At 28.6% G+C, this 21650-nt stretch overlaps 4 protein-coding genes across 5 annotated transcripts; 2 read left to right on the plus strand and 2 right to left on the minus strand.

The window, feature by feature from the left end:
- Positions 1-35: 35 nt before the first annotated feature.
- Positions 36-6740, minus strand: LOC123298820 (serine-rich adhesin for platelets-like). The gene is made up of 4 exons (XM_044880916.1): positions 5161-6740; positions 3246-4228; positions 2130-3161; positions 36-973 (listed from the first exon to the last, which is right to left on the minus strand). Exons 1-4 carry the CDS (start codon positions 6660-6662, stop codon positions 939-941), a joined length of 3552 nt encoding a protein of 1183 aa, XP_044736851.1. The 5' UTR covers positions 6663-6740; the 3' UTR covers positions 36-938.
- A 1538-nt stretch (positions 6741-8278) lies between these two features.
- Positions 8279-13730, plus strand: LOC123297904 (kelch-like protein 30). The gene is made up of 6 exons (XM_044879734.1): positions 8279-8515; positions 10195-11002; positions 11700-11901; positions 11971-12092; positions 12535-12798; positions 12997-13730. Exons 1-6 carry the CDS (start codon positions 8375-8377, stop codon positions 13293-13295), a joined length of 1836 nt encoding a protein of 611 aa, XP_044735669.1. The 5' UTR covers positions 8279-8374; the 3' UTR covers positions 13296-13730.
- A 1971-nt stretch (positions 13731-15701) lies between these two features.
- Positions 15702-18583, plus strand: LOC123298821 (trypsin-like). The gene is made up of 7 exons (XM_044880917.1): positions 15702-15761; positions 15846-15937; positions 16693-16790; positions 16882-17020; positions 17547-17666; positions 17724-17833; positions 18385-18583. The coding sequence occupies exons 1-7, from the start codon at positions 15713-15715 to the stop codon at positions 18581-18583; spliced, it is 807 nt and encodes a 268-aa protein (XP_044736852.1). The 5' UTR covers positions 15702-15712.
- Positions 18584-19380: 797 nt separating this feature from the next.
- On the minus strand, positions 19381-21612 carry LOC123298044 (mitochondrial import inner membrane translocase subunit TIM50-C-like). 2 transcript variants are annotated; one of them, XM_044879919.1, is made up of 5 exons: positions 21383-21612; positions 20975-21312; positions 20733-20886; positions 20453-20658; positions 19381-19915 (listed from the first exon to the last, which is right to left on the minus strand). In XM_044879919.1, the coding sequence occupies exons 1-5, from the start codon at positions 21537-21539 to the stop codon at positions 19601-19603; spliced, it is 1170 nt and encodes a 389-aa protein (XP_044735854.1). In that variant the 5' UTR covers positions 21540-21612; the 3' UTR covers positions 19381-19600. The 2 variants fall into 2 exon arrangements, with proteins under 2 accessions (XP_044735854.1, XP_044735853.1); XM_044879918.1 differs by having other exon boundaries at positions 19382-19915; positions 20975-21315; positions 21383-21611.
- Between the last annotated feature and the right edge of the window lie 38 nt (positions 21613-21650).

Below are 21650 nucleotides of genomic sequence, written 5' to 3' on the forward strand. Positions count from 1 at the left end.
TTAATTATTAATCATACATACATACAAAATTTAAAAAATATATATATATATAAATGAGATTTATCATTTTATTCACAAAGGCCATTGATCAGGTCATGGAAAGTGGAGGATTTACTCTAATTTTTAATCGAAGGCTAAAAAGTAAATATTAATATGCATAAGTATTTTTGGCTAAACAAATCAGTTTCATAACTCACGCTTCAATTTCACGTTTTGTAGAACATTTTTAATAATACGAATGTATAATTTTCAAGTTCTTTAACAATTCCAAATAACTGCCATAGTGCCTCAATAATGTATTTTTCAGCGATATCGCATCCATTTAGAAAATAGTCTAGCCAACAAGTTCAAATTAGTGAAATATAGAAATAATGGTCGTAAAAGTACGCGTGATAGCTTGTTAGCTCAAACTGGTTAAAAAATTAACTTTAAGATAAACTTCCAACGGTAATAAATTCTTTAAAGTGTTAGAATACACCATAATTTTTCCAAAACGCTTTCTAGACATCATTCCGAATCCAACGAACTATCACAGGTATTTTTACGAGCATTATTTCTATATTTCATCAATTTGAACTTGTCGACTAGACTAGAACGCTAGAAAAAGTATGGCATGATGGAAATTTTTTAATCATAAATAAGCTTTTATAAAATCAGAGGTACATGACCTTTTGTGAAGTAAAATGCAGGTAATCACTGACATATTGTAAAACAAACACCCTTTATTTTTATATTTACCTTGATTATGTTTCACGTAACACAACAATTAAGATGGCCATGCATGTTAATTTGGACACTGAAAACCTTTTCCACTCACAATTTTAATTACATATTGTGAAAGTGAATTACTAAGGTGGATGACTGTGGGAAAAAGTGTGATTAGTAATAAATAGAAAATGATGTCCCATAATTTTGTTTATTTGTAGAAAGATTAGTTTTCATCTATACTCATGATAATTATATCTACTTTTATCTGAAAAAAGGAAACTGAAGTTATTTAATCAATTATTGATACTTTTATAATTTAAAAAAATATATTATTCATGATTTTCGTATTTATATTATTTATAATTAAAATGAATTCATGAGCATTTACGCAAATATTTTATTTCCTTTTTTGCGCACGATGTTTCAACACGAATTATATTTTTTTCAAGTGTTTAAGTATAATAAAAATTTTCCTTTTGGCAAATTTCTCTTCCAATTGTCTCCACTGTATTTTGTTGTCTACAATCCTTGTCCAGTAAGGTCCCAAAGTGAGGCGTTTTTCATCTTCCCATCTTCTTATTGGGCGACAATGACTTCTTTTACTGTCTCTTGGGTACCATAAGGTTACCTGTTTGCTCCACTTATTTTTATTACATTTATTACATCGGACAACCACAAATATACAATACAACGCAAAAAAAGTTCTTAATTAAGTATAAAAACAATAAAATAAAATAAATTGTTTTGTGTTCTTAATCACTTGAAAAATGCGATTCGTATTGAAACATCGTGTGTAAAAAAGAAAAGAAAATATTTGCCTAAATACCCATAAATTCATTTTAATTTTAAAAATATCAGTACTGGCGCAAAGCCAGTACTGATATATATTTTTCGAATGTCCAAATGTTGCTTTTCTTTGTGGCTAACGGAACACGAATTTTTTGGTTGGACGTTCCTCCGGCAGACAACTTAACAATTGTTTTTTTGAAAAATAAAAATTATTTTCAAATTGATCAATTTTAAATTATTAAAGTAATCTTGTGATTTTTTCATCCAATCTTTGGTTCTGAGATAAAAATTGAGAAGCGTTAAATTTTACAACTTTTAATCTTTTTTATATAAAAATACTTTTTAGTTCTCGAAAACTAAGCACTGATTTTAAAAATCATAAGAGTACTTTTTTATTTCTTTAACAAAGCCTAAAAAAATAGGTTCAACAACATCCTATATATGAATTTTTCGGGTGAAAATTCATCCGAATTTTCTGTTATTTGTTATCAACAATAATAAAAACAAATCGAATTTATACTTAAAAGTTTTTCGTAGTTAAAAAAACCCAAACAAATAAAAATATTCATATTTTTTCAATAGCGAGGGACTAAATTTCAGCAATACTTGAAGAAATCATAAAATATTGTTACCTTTATAATTAGAACCATTTTTATAAACATTTAACAAGCGTTGTGCCGTTTCTGGTGACAATTGTTTCGCAATATCATTAACAATTCGTTGAAAATCTGGTCTTTGGCGAAAATATCGTAATTTTTCAAGACCGTTTGTAAAATCACCGTTTCTTAAATCTCTAACCACTAAGCTTAAATGATAATTCATTTTATTTTTATTTTGTTTATACATGTTTTTCCCATGAAATTGCTTTGATTTCGGTCGTGGTTTATAACGCTGGTGATCGCGAATATTTGTCGATGTTGTAGGACTATATCGATCACCATCATTCGAATTATTAAAGGTATAGTTACCAGAATTGGAAACTGTAGAAGCAGTAACGTTACCAGAATTGGAAACTGGAGGAGTAGTAAAGTTACCAGAATTAGAAATTAGAGGAGGTATATTCGAATCTGTCGTATTGGTATCTAATGTTGTAGTTATATAAGTTGATGTAGAAGAAATTTTTTTAATTATTGGAGCAGGAACTTTAAACATAGCATCATTCATCAACATTTCATTTTCTCGACATTTTGTCAATCGATTTTTAAACTCATCCACGCAATTTAATTCGAAATTTTCAATGATTTTCACAAAATCATCAATGTATTCTGTTTTAATTTTTAATAAATTAACATCGGCAATTTTTTTAATAACATCATTGAAAACATTTTTCACATAGAATTTTCGTATTTTTAAACGATTACAACAATCACGTAAAATCGTTTCGACTGTTTTTAATGGTATTTCATAATCTTTAACAGAGGTTAATTTTTTTATTGAATTCCAATTGTTTTCGATAGATGGTTCTTCTAATAACAGCTCCAATAAAATATCAATCGTACTAAATAAAATTTCAGTTGTATCTTTTTTAGCAATATCCTCAAAAATTTTATCAATTGCTACATGGTATTCCATAAAATCATTTAAGGCATCTAATATAGATTTCATACAGCTAACTTTCACATTAGGTTTTACGGCTTTTAATTTTTGCAAATGCCGTACCATATCTATTAAATTTTCTTCATTTTCAAATTTACCAAAATATTTTGCAAATTTTGGTATAGTTTTCTCTAACAAAAAACTATAATTACAAACAAATGTATTGTATGTGAAACTAATTTGGCTTGGAGATAGTTTTTGCAAAACTTTATCGCAGCCTGATGGTATTTCATGTTTTTCTGAATGTGTTGTTCCACAAAAACCGTATTCTAAGTAATGAAAACACACAGTACGAAAAAATGCTCGAAACTCATCGTTGGCTGTTTCAGTATGGTCAGAGTTTTCTACTAAAGTTGAATTACTTATATTTGGTGATTTTTTAATGGCATTAGTTTGTGAAACTATATTATTTATATTTGTGTGAGGTGAGGAGTGAGGCGACATTTTGATACTCTTAGAATTATTTGGCGTACTTTCATTTGTTTTTCTTATATTCTGTAATATATCACTATTTGATATGAAACTATTCAAATCGGTGGCAGCAATTTCATCCACTTCTAAAGGTTTAAACGGTGAAAATGAAGGCGAAGATTGATTTGAAAACGAATTTGATTTTATAAACTGTGGATTATTGATTGTACATGAAATATCTTGTGAAATGTTTGCAGTTTTGGCTGGACTAGATATTTTAGGAGAATTTACCACAAATCCTCTATTAATTCCATTGCAAAGTGAATCTTTTGGTACTTTATCAATGGTATTAAAATCTGTGGATGAAGGAACAGAGGTAGATGCTGTTTCCATATGACGAAAATTATTATCTCTTTCCGTTGTATAAATATTCTTCTCAAATGTATTTTCTGGCTCCATAATTTTAGGAAAAGTATCCAATGAGGAAAAACCTGTCTGAAATAAATTCTTTTCCATGGAATTTGTTTTTGAAATATTATCTAAGTACTTATTTCTGTTAACATCCGATTCTGTTACGGTACAGTTACCATTAGGCACCCGTTCATCGATATCATATCCAGAAAAACTTGAACAGTTTTGTGAAAAATTATTATCGTTACTCATATCATCATCACTCGAAACATCATCAAAATCTTGATCCAATCTTGGGGGAGAAGTATTTACTCTAAAAACAAATTTAATGATGCCTTAATTATTTTTAGATAAAATTCTACTAGAATATATAAATAAACAGAAGGGGGCGGGAATCGAACCCACAGCCTCTTAAGATGTCTACTTTTTTGGATTTTACCAAATATTTTACAACCAATTTTTTATCTTTAATTTATGAATAGTTTTCTATTCTTAATTTATGAATAATTTAGGTAATATTTTCTCTTGATTTCTAAAATAAATATCATACAAGATTAAAAGAATATACAGGGCGTTCTGTTATTGATTGCAGATCATCATCCTGCAGAATAAGCTCATAACGACGAAGGAAAAAGTTATTTTCCACTTTTGGATCTAAAGCCTACTTTGCGAGATAATTAACAAAATAAATTAATATATCTTTAGCGAATCACAGTTCAATAACATTTTGAATGAAACCAATAAAACACTACTTAAATAGAGGATGTGTTTTATCATAGTGGAAGGCGTCTCTAAATGCAAAATTATTACAAAAAAACTCTATTTGGCTACTTATGTTATTGTAAAAACTAACCCATTAAAACCTACGCTGCTTTCCTTTGTAAATTAAGAGTCGTACGCAACCTATCGTGCGATATCACATACCGTAAGCATTAATTTAGCAAAACGGACCAGTCCGTTTTAGTAAATTTATGCTTAGATACATATACTTAGATAATTTACAATCAAATATTGTTTCATGATAGTCCCCTCTATATTCTAAATTGACACCTACTAATTTAATGAATTTGATGTGTCTGTGAATTCATAAATCTTTCTATTTTTCCATAGGCACATCTTCCGCATCAGGCCTCAAATGGAAATTTGGTATAGAGCTTTTCTATTTGTCTTGACAATCTTAATTTAGTGGTACAATTTTCTGCTATCAATAACAGAACACCCTGTATAATAAAATAAAGTTCATACATGACAGATTCAGCAAATAAAGATATAACATCATCCTCCTGTTGAAAATCATTTGCTTGTTGATAGCTTGGTGGAGGAGGTGGTAGAAATGAATTCGAACTGTTCGATGTAAATGGTGAGAGATTATTAACGGGTCCTCTTTTGAATGAGCAAATTGATGATGGTCGATTCGGTGGTCGCTTAACTTCAAAGTATTTTGGTGATATCATTTCTCGTAAATCATTAATACGTTTAGCTGGTTTTTCATTAGATAGTAAATGAGTTTTTAATGGTTCATTAACAAAACTTCGTGATTCATTATAAACCGTAACTTGAATAGTTTGTGGTTCGCTATTCACTGAACTTAAATTTTCCAAATCAATTTCTTCTTCAGCCAAAACAGAGCTTTGATTAAATAATAAATGATTTGAAGTTATTCGAGGAAGTGTTTTTATAAAAATGTTTGAGTTGGTATTTTGCTTTTTACGAAAATTTTTCGTTGTGTACAAAGAAGATCGACATAATTTTATTTTATTTTGATTTTTTTTACTCTTTGAAGTAGAAGTTTCACTTATTACAGATGACGTATCACTACGCCGATCAAATATTTTACAATTCGATAAAACACTTTCAGAAGATGATACATCTTTCGAATCTAAGTCTTCTACATCACATGATGTTGTCGTTGTCTGCATTGAATTATTAGCTTTCTCGGAAAGTTTACATTTTTTGGACACTTCATGTTTTTTATTTAATTTCGGAATGTTTGGAATATTTTCGGGGCTGCTACTTTCACTTGAGAGTCGTCTTGTTTGCCGTCGTTTTCGTGAAGAAAAGAGTTGCGAAGATAATTCATTGCTAGGATCACAGTTAGCTTCTTCTTCTTGTTCTTGCCACAGTTGATCGAAATCACTCTTCATTAAGTTTTTTGTTTGATCGTTACACAATAAATCACTTGTATTTGTAGCACGGCAACAATCATTTGCATATAAATCACAAGACTTACTTATATTAAAATTTCCTTTTATTTGATACTCTGTGACTGTATCAAGTGATTTTTCACAGTATGTATTTAAAGCACAGTTTTTATAGCTTTGCAAATTGATTTCTTTAACGACAATTTTCGATTTTTTTGTATTAACTGTCACTTTTTTTCTTGGCGGCTTCAATGGTATTTCTGAATTAGCAGGTTTTGTACATTTTTTAGAATATTTACGTGATGGCGGCATCTTATTATTTGAAATAACAGGATTATCTTCAAGTTTTTCCAATTTTACGATCGGTGTCATACGTAGTTTTTCATCTAGTGGAATATTAACGATAATATTTGGAGGTAAGCTTTTCAATTCTATCTTTTCTTTTTCTGTATTATAAATTTTTCTAGCATTATGTTCCGTTGAGAATGTAATTAACATTGATTGTGACTTAAAATCGTCTTCAAATTTTGACTTACAATTCATAGCTTGATGTTGAAAAAATTCCCATGTATTCTCATTATCCTCTGTTTTGATCCATGTTTCCATTTTCCATTGAAAAGTGAAAACTTTTAATGAAGTTGTATTTGCTTTATAAATAAATACATTCTTAACTTTATGCTAGTATTTCTTTTAACCATCAAAGTTTTAAACTAAATATATCTAACCTCGAATTTTTTTTTTTAAATATAATTTTTAAACTTATATTTATTCTAAATTTATTTATTGAATTTAATAAATTCTTAAATTTATTGAATTTTGCTTTTTACTGAAGTTTTTACGAAACTTACGCCATATTTAAATCTTTCAAATTTTCAAAAACGATGTCTATCAAGTCTAGGTTTGTTCGTTGAAGATTAGTTATAGATTTATCACATGGGTAACAAAGTTTGAAAAAATGCTTAAATTGCAATAATAATTTTAAGCTCTTATTATAACTAAGAACGTATCGATATATCAATAGAGTTGAGCTCACAAATTACATGAATATGATCCATAGAATATTATATTAGGGTATTATCGTTAGTCAAAAATAAATCATGAAATTTGAAAAAAGTTAAAATTTATGTAAAAATATACTTAAATATTCTGATTTAGAGTCATAAGAGCACATTTTTCTTTTAAAATATTAAAATTAAAAATCGTAATTTTTAAACTGTATATGACGTGACCTAAAACGCGGGTAAGCCCTTCTGTGATGTCATAACGGTATGAGTCATAGACCATCAGTTAGTTCAGCGTAGGTATAATATATACATAGATAATAAGTATTTATATTTATTATAATCAGATGTCTATGAATAATATCTGTCAAACTTATTTGTGTTATTTCGTATAGTGATACCCATATTACGTCATCAAATTGGATGCCCGCGTTTTTGACAGTTTAAAAAAGGTTTAAAATTTAATTTAAGTTTTTGGCAAGAAAGCGTGTGTATTTTTCCGAAATAAATTTTTGGTGGCTTTTTATTAGCAAAATAGGCAAATAAAAATAAAAGTACAAATTCAGTGAGGTCATTTAAAAATTTCTAAAACATCATAGTACTTTCATTTTTTATATTATTTTATTAAATTATACTTACGGCTTTTTATTAGAAAACTTAATAATAACGAGTGTAAATTATGTGTTGTAAATTCATTTTTTTAAAGTGTAAATTATACATTGAACTGTCACCAATTGACAGATCGCGTACTTGTACGTCATCAATAGAGAGCGCCAAAAAACTGCGTTTAAATATCTCAAAATTATAATGTATTTCAAATATTTTTTTTCATTTAAATACAGCATTTTTAAGCAGTATTTATATTTTTTACTTTGTTACAACGGTGTAAACAATGAATTAAAAATATTAAAAAAATACATGAATATTCCCTATTGGTTTCAATAAACTTGAATGCTTGAAACTAACATGTGTTTATAGAACTGTATATTTATTTACATATGCTATACTTATGACGTAAATGTCAAAGAAAAATAAATTAAGTCATTTGATCTTATTTTATTCTCTCCTCTGAAATTATTTTTGTAAACGCCTGTCAAACTTGTGGAAATCTCAAATAATTCAATTTCATGTGATTATTTAGTTCAAAATCTAAAGAACTGTAATTGAATATTGTATTTGTTTTATGATTATACAAATTTTCTTACAAAATGTTAAACATGTGATTTAATTATTGAATTTATGTGACATAGATTTCTTAAATGTAAACAAGAAGAAGAAATTTTCGAAGAAAACTACATATTTATTCGAATTATTTAAATGGATGAAAATATTGTTTTGGAAGTGGATGGAATTCACTTTCCATGTAAAAAGAATTTATTAAGATTGAACAGTGCGTATTTTGATGCAATGTTTAGTGGCAATTTTAAGGAACAGAAGGAAAATATTATTGTTATTAAGGTAAAAATAAATTATTTTAATAAATTTGAATAAAGAAGGGATATTTTCTTTGGGTATACCTTTCTTTGATTTATATAATTCTTTTATTAAAAATACAAATATTTTTTTAATTTAAAATTGTAATCATATTAAATTGTAATTTTGTAAACCAACTATAAGTAAAGTGAAAACCAGAAAGAATCCAAATGTTAAAATATTAATGGATTCTAGAATGTCTAAAACGTTTATTCGAAGCCAAAACTATAGAAACGATAAAATGCATTATAATTCTGGTAATTCGTTCCTTTGAAGAACCCTATTCATCATACACCAGCGATGTCGCGCTGATCAATCATGATTAATTCGTTATGTCATCATACCATAACTAGATTGAAATGTAGTAAAATATAGTATTGGTCTGTCTTCGTCATAGGCGAAAATTTGAAATTCTGTATTACGTTTTACGTCATGCAATCAAACTAAGGAAAGAGTAGAATAATTTCAAAAAATTCATGTTCATAGAGGGACATGTGATTAACAGCAACAGCTGTCATTCTAAGTTGCACCACACTTTTCTCCCATATTTTGACATTGTTGTAAAGATTAAAGAGTGCTGCTACTGCAACCACCCACGGGTATCCGTGTCTTTAATTACACCAGGGTGAAATTAAACAAAAGGTGGACGTAAGAACTGAAAACCCCTCAAGCCTGTGCTAACTCGACCACATTAAAGGAATGGCCAACCCATGGATCACAGGATGAACTAAGTGTATATCCATGGATATCCTTGGTGAATATTTGTGAATTAAACTAAATAATTTTATGGATTGGATAGAGATAAGTATTCTGATAATGTAGAACGACCGTTATGCTTTCTGATTTTCAGAAATGGCTTAACTTTTCCAAAAATTCAGAAACCATCATAACTGCTATTTCTTTTTGATAGTTATTAATTTTTTAACACGTAGAAATAAAATTTTTATAGAGTAGAAATAGTAAGCTGAAATTTTTACGAGAAAAATTCATCTGTTAGCACGTTAGAGATAATCTCTACCGTCATTTTAAGAAAACTTCAAAGACAAAAAAATGTTCGTTGTTAAAATGTAATGTAAAATAACTTTTGCTGGAAGCATTTTGTCACAAATATCAAGTCAGCTTGAAGTTTTATTTAAACTTTCTTAATTCAATTTCTATGATATAATATTTCATGCATAAATATTTTGCAACTTTAACATACATTTAAAAGTCTCCGTACTCTAACGTAAACAATAAGCGTATTCAGAACCACCCTGGGCGTATCCAGCTTTTATCGTCGTATATTATTCGTCGAATTTACTAAAGCTGAAAATTTGAGGATTGGTTATAGTAGTTGTGTACACACACATACTGCGGTCAGTCAAGCGAACGATAGAACAGGGGTCAGATATATGCTATCGAAAAGGTGCAGTTTAGCGTGGTACTAAAATGAATTTACTAAAGCTGAAATATAAGAATTATAGCAATTATAGAAGAATTGTGCTAGGCCACTACCTTTCGCACCTCGGTGGATATTTTGAATTTAATTTTAAACAATTTTTGTAATTTTATAGTATTTCTTTTGCGAAAGATGAATTTTTAAATTGGATAAACACTAAAATTTAAGTAAAAATACAAGAGCATTTTTTGTTCAATTAATATTATAATAAGATTTTTATTTTCAGGATGTATCACCCGTAGCAATGAAAGTAATTATAAACTCTTTAACAGAAAATAGTCTTCATATTGAAGATGACGAATTATTACCTAGTTTACAAGCGTCTTGTATGCTACAATTTGATCATATCAAACAATACTGTATAGAAACAATCACTGAAATATTATCATATGAATTTTGTATAAATGTATACTTTATGGCAATACAATTAGATTTGCAAATATTAGCGAAAAAATCATTATGCATAGCATTATTAAACTTTAAAAATGTAATTGAAACAAGAGCATTTTTAAAATTAGATATCATACAATTGCAACATTATTTAGCACATCCAGCATTACATTGTGAGCATGAGATTGATGTATTTGAAGCAGCAATGAAATGGTGGTACGAGCATGAACAGAATGCAAATAAATGTACACATGAAAATAATAGTGAAAATCAACAGATGACGGGCGATAATGATGAAAATGATTATTGCACAAATATTTTATTAAATATTTTAAATTGTATATCATTTAGGAATATTCATGATACGACTGATATTAATTTAATGATCACTTATCCAGGAATTAATAAACATATGTTTATAGCAAATATTTTTCAATGTATTTATTTATTATTAAAGGGTGAGCAAAATATTAGCTTTAATGAAAGAATTATTAGTACTGCCAATGAATTATTAGCGGATGATGGACGTGATATACCGCAATTATTGTGTATTGTTGGTGTTAAGAAACCATCATCGAATTTAGCTGTTGAAAGTAATATGAAAGTCAAAATTACTAATGCCAAATCTTACTTAATGTTTTATGGTAATTATTATTTTTAAAAGAATATTTAACACTAGGGATTGTTCAAATATGACGTAACGTAAGTATTCGCAACCTAAAATTCATGCCTTATAAATGCACATTTTTGCAAATATTTGGGATGTATTGTTTTATTGAATATAAAAAAACTATATTAAAATCATGATTAATATTAATTAATTGGCATAAAATTTACATTCGATAAGTCTTTTAACGTGACGAAAGGTCTTTAAAGATGCTGCGTTATCTAGTACTGTTTGTTTACGACTAAAATTAATAATACACAACGTAAACATAGCGTGTATTATCCTCCATCAGCATAACACTTTCTTTATCTCCTCGTTATAAAAATGTTACACAATACTTGAACATTTCCTTATTTACAATTCATTTTATCTATACTTAACGTGTGGAAGTATATTATAAATATTGTGTTTTCCGTAATAAAATATTGATGTATTTTAAAAAATGAACCCAGAGACATATGGAGTTTATTTGCCTCTCTCAAGGATTCGAGATGCAAATTTATATTCACAAAATTATTTATTGAAAATTAATTAATTTTTTAATGCATTATGGCTTTTTAAACGCTTCAGCAAAAGGAAAACTACGGATATACAAATATAAAGTGTTATCTTGTTTTAATGTAGAAGTGGAGATTTTTTTTTTTTAATAATACGTAAATTTTACACTAATTTAGATGGAGGTACACAATTACAACCTTTGGTTCCTTTACGGCATGTGGGTAACGAGGATGGGCACAGTTTACAGGGCTATAGGATACAAGTGTGGAAAAATAAATTTATATTATTTGGTGGTGAATATATGTACGGTCATGGTAATTGGAACACAACATGTTGGCTGTATGACACAACAAAAGAAAAATGGAGTAAATTAACTACGTATGTATGTACAGAATGAATATATTTGTTACAGTATATTTTCTGTCAACAATTATATCGTTTGTTCAGATTGCCATCGGTTAGACGACATTTTAAATGTTGCATTGTTGGTGATGAGTTATATGTTATTGGTGGTACTGGTCAGTATCGTGTTGTCCAATATAATATGGATTGTTACAATTTAAAGCGAGGTATGTATCTTCAAATCTATTCCATGAAAGCTAATTAGGGATAACATAGCTGGCATCACGTGTACCCTGTGTGTCTAAATAACTAGTGCCTATCCCTTAAAATAAAATTGTCTCAATGACGACAATTTTCAGCAATTTTTCACTAAACTCAACAATACGTTAAAAAAAATTGCTGGAAATTTTCAATTTTAGCAAGCGTTGAAAAATTATTCACAGTTTTAAGAAAACAACTCTAAATAAGTGAAAAATTCTCCGAGATTAGGGACTTTTTGGAATAGTTATTGACAGTTAATAAGACTTATTTATAGTTTTTGAATAGAATAATAAAAGAAATCTAGTGGAAATATTTCTCTGAAAAGACTAGAAAACATCATTTTATTAATAATAATGCTTTATACTTTAGAAAACTAGAGATTTTAATAATAATTTATTGATTACACAGACTGTTGGGAGAAAAAAATAAGATTTCCATACGATTTTCGTGATGTTGAATGTTGTGAATATAAAAATAATTTGTTCATAACCTGTGGTGGAATTAAACAAATTGAAACTTATTTATATAACACACAAAATAAATACTGGACTCAATTGAAGATATGTGATCCAAATAAATTGTATAAGAAAATGGAACTACCTGAGAAATTACCTTCAGCACCAAGACGTAGCTACGTACCTTTCGTTCATAAAGGAAATATATATATAAACGGTAAGTTACTAAAATTAAAATAAAATTATGGTCTGAATAAAACGTTTCTGCTTTGCCCTTGCTCAATTAATTAATGTAAAATAAAATGATGTTTCGGAATGACTTCGTTTGTGTGAATATTTGTCTATCAATAAATTAATTTTTTTGCCTATTCTAATTTGTATGTTTGTTTGTTTTGAAATAAATAACTTGTTTTAGGTAATTATTTATTGGGCTTAACATTAAATCAAATGAATTTAGAAGTATTTTATTTTGGACCTGGTATGAATAGCCATGATGGTACTTTACATCCGGTTGGTATGTGTGTCATAGGTGATAATGTGTACACATTCAAGTCAGAAGACTGTGCAGACGTTGATGATGTTGTATATAATTCAAATGTACAGTGTTTTTCAATTATAAATAAGAATTTTGAAACATGTGAATTAAAAAACAAAGATATTATGTTAACACAGGACTCGGGATGCTTTGGGTTATTTCATCATTCGCTATTATGAAAATTTAATTGTTTTACTTTTTGGTTTTTTTAAATAAATTATATAACGTTATGGCAATACTTATCTTTTTAATCGTGAATATTGATTTGTCAATTATTTTTTTTAGAAAAATATTTGCTAAGAACAATGAAACATCTGTGTATTTTATATTTATTTAGGGCTTTATGGGAATTTGGAACGTCGTTAGCAATCATTAAGATAATGATTTATGGCGGCCACTACCTACTACTTAAGCGTAATATGAGGAGAAAGTGGGATGGATTCGTACATATAGTACATACATACGATGGAGTAATCCACCAAGGATTCCTTGTTACCTCTATCTATTGTGCATCATTTAAATGTGCTTATGTAATGCCAATCTAATGAAATATCTTGGGTTTTTTTAGTACAAATTTTATTTTTATGTAGATCAGTCTCTCGGCCTTTTTAACGTGCTACAAATATTTGCTATAAATTCAAGTTAAACTTTGCTTCATCATTGACGTAAATGGCAAATATATCAATTAAAGCTCAAATCATCAACAAAAAGCTAGAGTAAAGAAGTGAATAAAGTGAAAAATATCTGATTAAGCTAGAATTGTTTTTTGAAGGAATCCTATTAATTTGATGTGTCGCGTATGAATCATTTTATCAATGACATTTATTCGGGTTGAATACTGATCTATAATAACAAATAGTTACGTTTAATAGTGTTTATTTCAAAATTAGTACAAACCTTAATGTGTTAAATACTATATAATTGCTAAATTGCAATTTAAAACATAAATCTAGAATAAATATTATATTAGTTTTGCTCAGTTCATAGAAGTGCATTTTAATCAAATAGTTTTTCAAGCATTAGCAATCAACAATGTGATAATTTTACTCATCATTTTATGCAACGCGGATTATAAGTCAAAGAATGATGGAATATTTTTAATTCATATTTAAATATTGTTGAGTATTTTATAATTATTATATTTCATACGTAAAATAAACTGAATACGTAACAACAAAGCACTTTTTTTTCAAGTTTTGGTTAATTTTTTGGTATTTATTCTGACGATAGAAATTTTACTTAAGTTCGTCAGAGTAATTAAATACATTTCATATTTTAAAAGTGATTACCTTAAGTACGACAATTTCTTCTAATGACGCACGACGGCCATAGAACGTATTAAAGAGAAAAAAATCCTATAAAGGTAAATAAATACGTCAATTCGAGTACCGTTAATAAATGACGAAAGTTTTGCCACAAAATTAAAGCACATATGATTGTACCAAAATCGAATTTTTGTGCATAGTAAATTATACTAGGATTTTCAGAACCTTATGAAAGACGCCTAGAACCAATGCCTTTATGAAAAGGGTAATATTTTTATTCAAAATTTAGTACTTTTAGTATTATAAAAGTTCGCGCGAAATTGTTATTTGTGTTCAGATTAATGGGAAATTTTGATGTTTAAAACCACGGTATTCGTATATACAAAAATGTTCGAAGTTGGTATTAGGAAAGGCAAACTCACTTTAGAAAAGTAATGTGTTGGTCATGAAAAATCAAGGAAGCATAGTTACACGTGAACAAATATTATTAAAATTCGTCATAAAAAGTTTATTACATGTAATTATTACGTAAAGTGATAAATCCGTTAATTTGTTTATTCAGATAACAAATTTGCTATACAAATTTGGGTATGTAACTTATTTAAAAATACATTTCACAAGCGTTTGAATATTATATTTTTTTAAAGATTCTTATTAAAATAACTAAAAACGGATATTCATTAACTTTAAGTTTGGCACTAAATTAAAAATTTTCCGGGTTAACTGGAGTAACACGTTATAGAGGTACCCAAATACTGTTATTCCAAATCTCTCACTTTTATTCGTTAGGAAATTGAAATAAAAATTTTAGTGACGGAAATCATTTGCAAATAGTATCAAATATTATTTTATTTTAATATTTTGACTAGTACTATAGTGGTGTATGGTCTATTAAATAGACATTTCTATACATTATTGAGTCTACTAGTCTGTTCGTTAATGAGTCCTGCCTCTTACAATGTGTAATTTTCTTAAATCAATTTCAATGTTATTTTCAAATTCGAAAAGTAAATTTCATGCAAATACCCAATTGTTTCCTTTATTGTGTATAATTTTACCTCAAGCCGTAAAAACAATTTTATATACGCCACTGGCATATATAATACCTTCAACTGATGTAATAGAGACAACAGATCTCTGGAAATCATAATTTGTTTATTAATTTATTAGTCAGGACTGTAATCGTATTTTCATGTTCCTAAATTATAGTATGTAAATTTATTTGGAGGAAACAGTAGCACGTTATGTATATAAAAATACTGCATCACTACTATTTTTAGATACAGTTATATAACAATTAAGTTTTATTTTGGGAAAAGATTTTTTATAAAATGAAATTTTATAAACAATACATTATTATTTTACTACAAGTCATTAATTGTAAGTTTAAATTATATGATATATTTATTTCGATTTTATATATTTGAAAATAACAACTATTTATTATTCTAATATTTTTAATAGTACATTTCACAGTTGCCGCTTTTCAATTACGGCATCCCGAAAAACGTATTGTTGGAGGAGAAAATAGTAATATTTTTAGGGAGCCTTACCAAGTAAGTAATTGGCCCTGGTTAATTGCGTGGACGGATTAAACAATCAAACAATAAGAAATTCGATTAGCGGTGGTACTTTGTTTTATATTGGTTGATCGTTTAGTTTATAAAAGCTTCATCCTTTTATTTCGGAAACTATTACAAATTTAAGAAACTCAAAAACATGTGACAAATATTTTAAAATAAGATATTAGATGATGGAGTTAAAATAAATGAAGTTAGTTCTCCAATCACATCGGAAGAAGAGGAAATTTGATCCAAACATGGTCAGGCTTTCAGCGATAATCCACTTTATACACAACAAGAAAATGCATTCAAAAAAATTTCAAGAAAAAAGTCAAATATTCATTGTGACTAATCGGTGTGTAGAAGACTGGGGAAGGTGTGGATTTAGATCCGTAAATATCGTTCTAGAAAAAACTTGAAAATTTTCAGGAATAAATACGGTGTGTAACGAATTGTTATAAAGACGCTTTATAACATCATGAAACTTCTTAGTAAAGTCTGAAATATTTTTTGTGAAACGTATAAGGGCCTCTGAAAGCCTCTTCTCTTAGACTGGTGTACTATTGCTTGTTTGGATTTCGAAAGCCTTGAAAAAATGTTTCATTTTAGTAAACTTGTAAGATCCCAGAAACTTAAAAATAAAGTCGATAACCGTCTCTATTAACTTAATTTTATTAAAAAAACTATTATCAATTATTTGCCCACTTTTGATAACGGAAATGAGAGTCATTTGTAAAACTACATTTTAGCTAGCAATGAAGTTATCTGGAACACTTATTTGTGGTGCAGCTATTATCAACAGATATTGGGCAATAACTGCAGCGCATTGTATAGATACCATGAAAGGGTATGCTATGCTTATGAATATATTTTTATAAATTGACTTAAAGTATATTACAAAATCAAATTTTCATTTTCTTTAATTTTCTTTTTTTTAGATTTCAACTCTCAGATGTTAGCCTATATGCTGGAAGTACTTATTATGTAATAAATGGAACAAACCATACACCTTTACTAACGGTGAAACATCCTGAGTATAATGCTTCAACTAATGATAATGATATTGCATTAATTAAGGTATATAATATTTAACTCATTATTAAACGTTGACGTCTTAATGAATTACATTTAATTAAATAAGAATATCTACACTTAGGCGACGCTTGGTTTCGTATCAATAACAAACAGTTTTATCATAATAAATCAGGAATTTGTCCTGAGTGTTCCTAAAAGATCTTTATACACTTTACTAGACTAACTAAACTAAACCTTCCTAATTCTATTCTTGTGTTGTAACTGCTTTCAAAATCCTTCCCTTAACAAATCCATAAGAAATTCATTGATATGGGTATATAATATGCGCCTTGACATCACAAAGAATCCTTGAGGTTCAGTCAAGGAATCATTAAAATATTTTAATTCGTTGGATATTTTTAAAATAAAATTCTTTGACTTTGGTCCATTGTTTATCGTTTAATTCATTAAAAATTTCTCAAGGTCTCTTTAAATACAGAAATAAAACGTTAATTAACTAACAAATTTTCATCATTTCTCAAAATGTAGGCTTTACTGTAGCGTTTTGTAATATAAGTTATACTTACAGGTATCACCTCCTTTCTATGATTATCCCAGTGTAAAAGTTAACAGTATAAAATTACCAAAACCATACTCAATAGTTCCAGATGGAGAATTGTGTACTGTTTCTGGATGGGGTAGCGAAGCAGTATGTATACATTTTAATGTTTTTGGTCTCTGTTTTAATAAATATTTTTTGTTTCAGCCTACGTCTGCTGATATACCTATAAAATTAAGATCTGTTGAAGTTCCAATAGTTAGTCAAAAAGTATGCCGTGATGAATATAAAGAATTGGGTGTGACAGTGACAGACAAGTACGATTATTAATTTTATTTAAGAAAAAAGCTCCAATTTGCTAGCAGAATCTGAGTAAGGTCTACTGTAGGGTCCATGAAAAGTAATATACATTACCGAAAGTAGAGCTGAAAAGGCCCCGGAGAAAAACCAAATTTGAGGGCTCCCACCCAAAAATCACTAGTTATTATTCACATCTTATACTACTAACTTGTAGTAATTATAATATCACTCTCCGAGATTGCTAACACTGTTCACGACGAGAATGTAGTTCACAATCGAGGTTGTGTTAATGGTAAAAATATAGTTAACAAACTTTTCTTATAGCCTTATATGAGTAACAACTTACTTATGTGCTTAGATTTAGCTACATATTGAAGTAAATTGATATAGCAACAAACACTAGGGTCGCTAAATATTAATTTAATCTACATTATCGACTTTGTGCGCCAAATTAAACTGCTTCCCTTGCCCTATTGTAGTTTCGGTACCGTGAACGAGTAGACCATACATCTGATATCTCAAAGCGACAATATATAATTTTGAATAGTAATTACAAAAAAAATTTCAGCATGATTTGCGCGGGCTATCTAAATGGTGGAAAAGATTCATGTGAAGGGGATTCTGGTGGACCTTTAAACTGCCATGAGACGTTATGTGGTATAGTATCATGGGGTAGTAATACTTGTGCAGCTAAATATAAAGCTGGTGTTTATACACGAGTATCAAATTATGTATATTGGATTCTTAAAACAATGTATACTTTATGATATGTATTATTTAATTTATGTTAATAAAAAGTTTTATTTTTTAAACAATTTTAAATATTGGCAAAGTGGAAAAATGCAACATACGATAGGAATAGCATTCCGAAAAATCGGGTGTACATGAAAAATCTTTCTATTTAAAGTAAAATCTTTTACCCTAAGGAAAAAAATGTATTTTTTTAAATACAATTTAGAAATTAATTACAAATACAATATTTTTAAGTAATTACCCTTGGATGAAGGAATATACCTTTAATATTCCTATGACCGACTAATTACCTAAAGAATATATCGTAAATAATTCGTAAAATAATAAAAATAAAACTTCACTTTATTTAAATTAAAATAAGGTTTATGGGTACATACGTACTCACCCCACTCGGTTATACACCATCCCTTTTAAAATATTCCTATATCTATGATCCGTACATAATTTCATTTTTGTTTTAAAAACATTTACATTAATGAATATTCGGCACATCACTATTATACAATAATAAAAGCTTAATGTACCTATGTAAAAAACAAAGTTGTTGTGGACAATAATTACACAACATCAAAATAAGGAAACTTAATAACCTTAATTCGTTGAGAAACATGATATTAGAGAAGTATGATCGAAAATCCTGATAGATACCGTCAGTAGCGAGATTATGTTAAGACAAATTTGGTGAGATTAGAAAACATACAGAATATAGAGTGAAAGGAATAGGATCCATCGGATAAATTATTATAATAATGTAAACTTTTTATAAGATTTATTAATTAAGAACAATATAAACAATAAATTATGGGATAAGCAGCAATTAAATTTTTTTTAAACATAATTCCAAAAGAAAAATTCGTAACCACTTCAAGAACGTAGTGAAATCCATTTACGTATTTTTAATATCGAAGAATATATTTTGTTACTGCTTAAATTTTATTGAATGTGTTTCTCTACCTTTTACAAGTCCGTAACGTGTAAAAAAAAAATGTACAAAGTTGAAAACAAAACAGATAACATAAAAACGATTTTATTTAATGGCGTAAGAAGGTTTGTGACCACGATTTAGTTAATGGTTTTGGCTGTTGAGCTTCAATCTGTCGTTGTGTTTCCTGTTGTTCCATTAAACGACGTTGATTTTCCCTAAATGCTGCCAACGGATTTTCAAACTGACTATAGTATTGCAACACTTCTCGAACATCTTCAATTCGAGTTGCTGCTAAAGTTTTCAAAAATGCCGCCAAATCTATCAACGTTGTATCATCATCATTTCCTTCCCATTTTGGTATCCTTAGTGCGTTTTCAGGATGGAATTTTACACTATTTGCATTCCAATCCACAACTATAACCTATGGATAACACATTTAATAAATTAATATTTGCTAAGGCTACAGAATCTACAGCTTTTACATTTAAGTTTGTTCTTTAAAAGTTTTTTAACTTCTTTTAAGGCACTAAACTATCCGTCTTTTTATCCGTAATTTCATGGCTCATGGCTGCAAGATAAGCCTGAAGGTCCATTTTTTACACTCCTACATAGAATATTTTCATGAAAACCTGGGAGCTTACAATGAAGAACAGGGGGAGCGGTTTCACCAGGATGTCCGCGATATCGAGAGACGGTACCAAGGAAGATGGGATGTCACTATGTTTGCAGGCTACTGTATAATTTTTAATAAACGAGTGCTTTTATCAATTTTTTGTGTTTGAATTTGCAAAAAACCTTACGTGATAGAAAAAATGGCCATAACTTCTGAAATCAGCGCATTATAAAAAATATAATTTAGTAAAAATATCTCATGCAGCTGACAAAAAATTTTTTTTTTGCAGACCTGTGTTACGGGCTGCGGTTATTATTTTACAAATCAACAAATTGTGATATTTACCTTGCTTAGATTTCGGTTAAGTTTATCTAAATTTTTTATATGATGGCCATCAACAAAATGTGTTGCATCTCTCACAAGTTTATAACTGATTATGTTATTAGGATCTAAAGCTTCGATTATGGGGAATACAGTCATTCCTGTTTCAGCTGTAAATATCACAACTTCAAATAACGGTGGACCGACTTGCTGTAGAAATTGGTCAATACCTATAAGAAAATATTTAAAAGTAAAGATATTTTGGCAAAACAAAAATTAAATTACTGGTATTAAAAATATTTACCAGGGCGTTTTTTAAACCTCCATCCAGTTTTATATGTCCAATCTGGATGTACAAGAACATCAGTTAATTCCAGAACTAAAGTATATGGGGGTTGATAATAGGGAGCTCCTGGAGGATCTGGTAACAATTTATCACGTGAAGGCTCCTTAATCATCTGAAGAAAGTATTTATTAATTGTTGAATTAAAAAAAATATATATATAGATTATTCAAAACCGAATTAAAACGGAGAAGATTCAATACCTTTTGGAAATAGTCTAGTTGTCTGAACATTCGCATGAAATATTGACGAACCGTTCCCAAATCCGAAAATTCATCTCTTATAACTTCTCCATGTTCATCCACTTCAGGTGCACCATATTCAACGATTAACCAACCTCCAAGTGCTGTGAAAGTTACACCAAACATAGCTAATGTATATTTCATAGTTCGCCATGCTTGTTCCCTGTTTTTCCGATTTTCCTCTTCTTCATTTTGATTTGATTGACTTTCCTCCACCGGTTTCTGTTGAAACAATGCCGTAAATGTACCAACTTTAGCAGGATTCGCTGATGGATTTTCTTTTGCTGTATTTACTTCATCTGCTACAGAATTAAAATATTAAAACATTTTGACATTCATGAAACCGATGAAACATAACCTAAATTTTACCTGTTTTGTTGCTGTAAAGCCTGCGATTTGAGACATATTTACTAAAATACAGATAATTTATTTTTTGCCCAACCGATGATGTATTATAATGCTTGTTTAAATTCAAATTCAAAACATTTGTGAATAATTTAAGATTAGATAAAATGCGTAATGCCATAGCATAAAATTTCGGAGATAATTAATGTCTAACCCGCATGTAGCATGTAGGTAGCTCTTTTTGGTGACAAATTTCAAATGTTTTTATACAATGATAGTTACAAAATGTATT

Source organism: Chrysoperla carnea, chromosome 4 (genome assembly GCF_905475395.1).
Source record: "Chrysoperla carnea chromosome 4, inChrCarn1.1, whole genome shotgun sequence".
Classification (NCBI taxonomy): Eukaryota; Metazoa; Arthropoda; class Insecta; order Neuroptera; family Chrysopidae; genus Chrysoperla; species Chrysoperla carnea.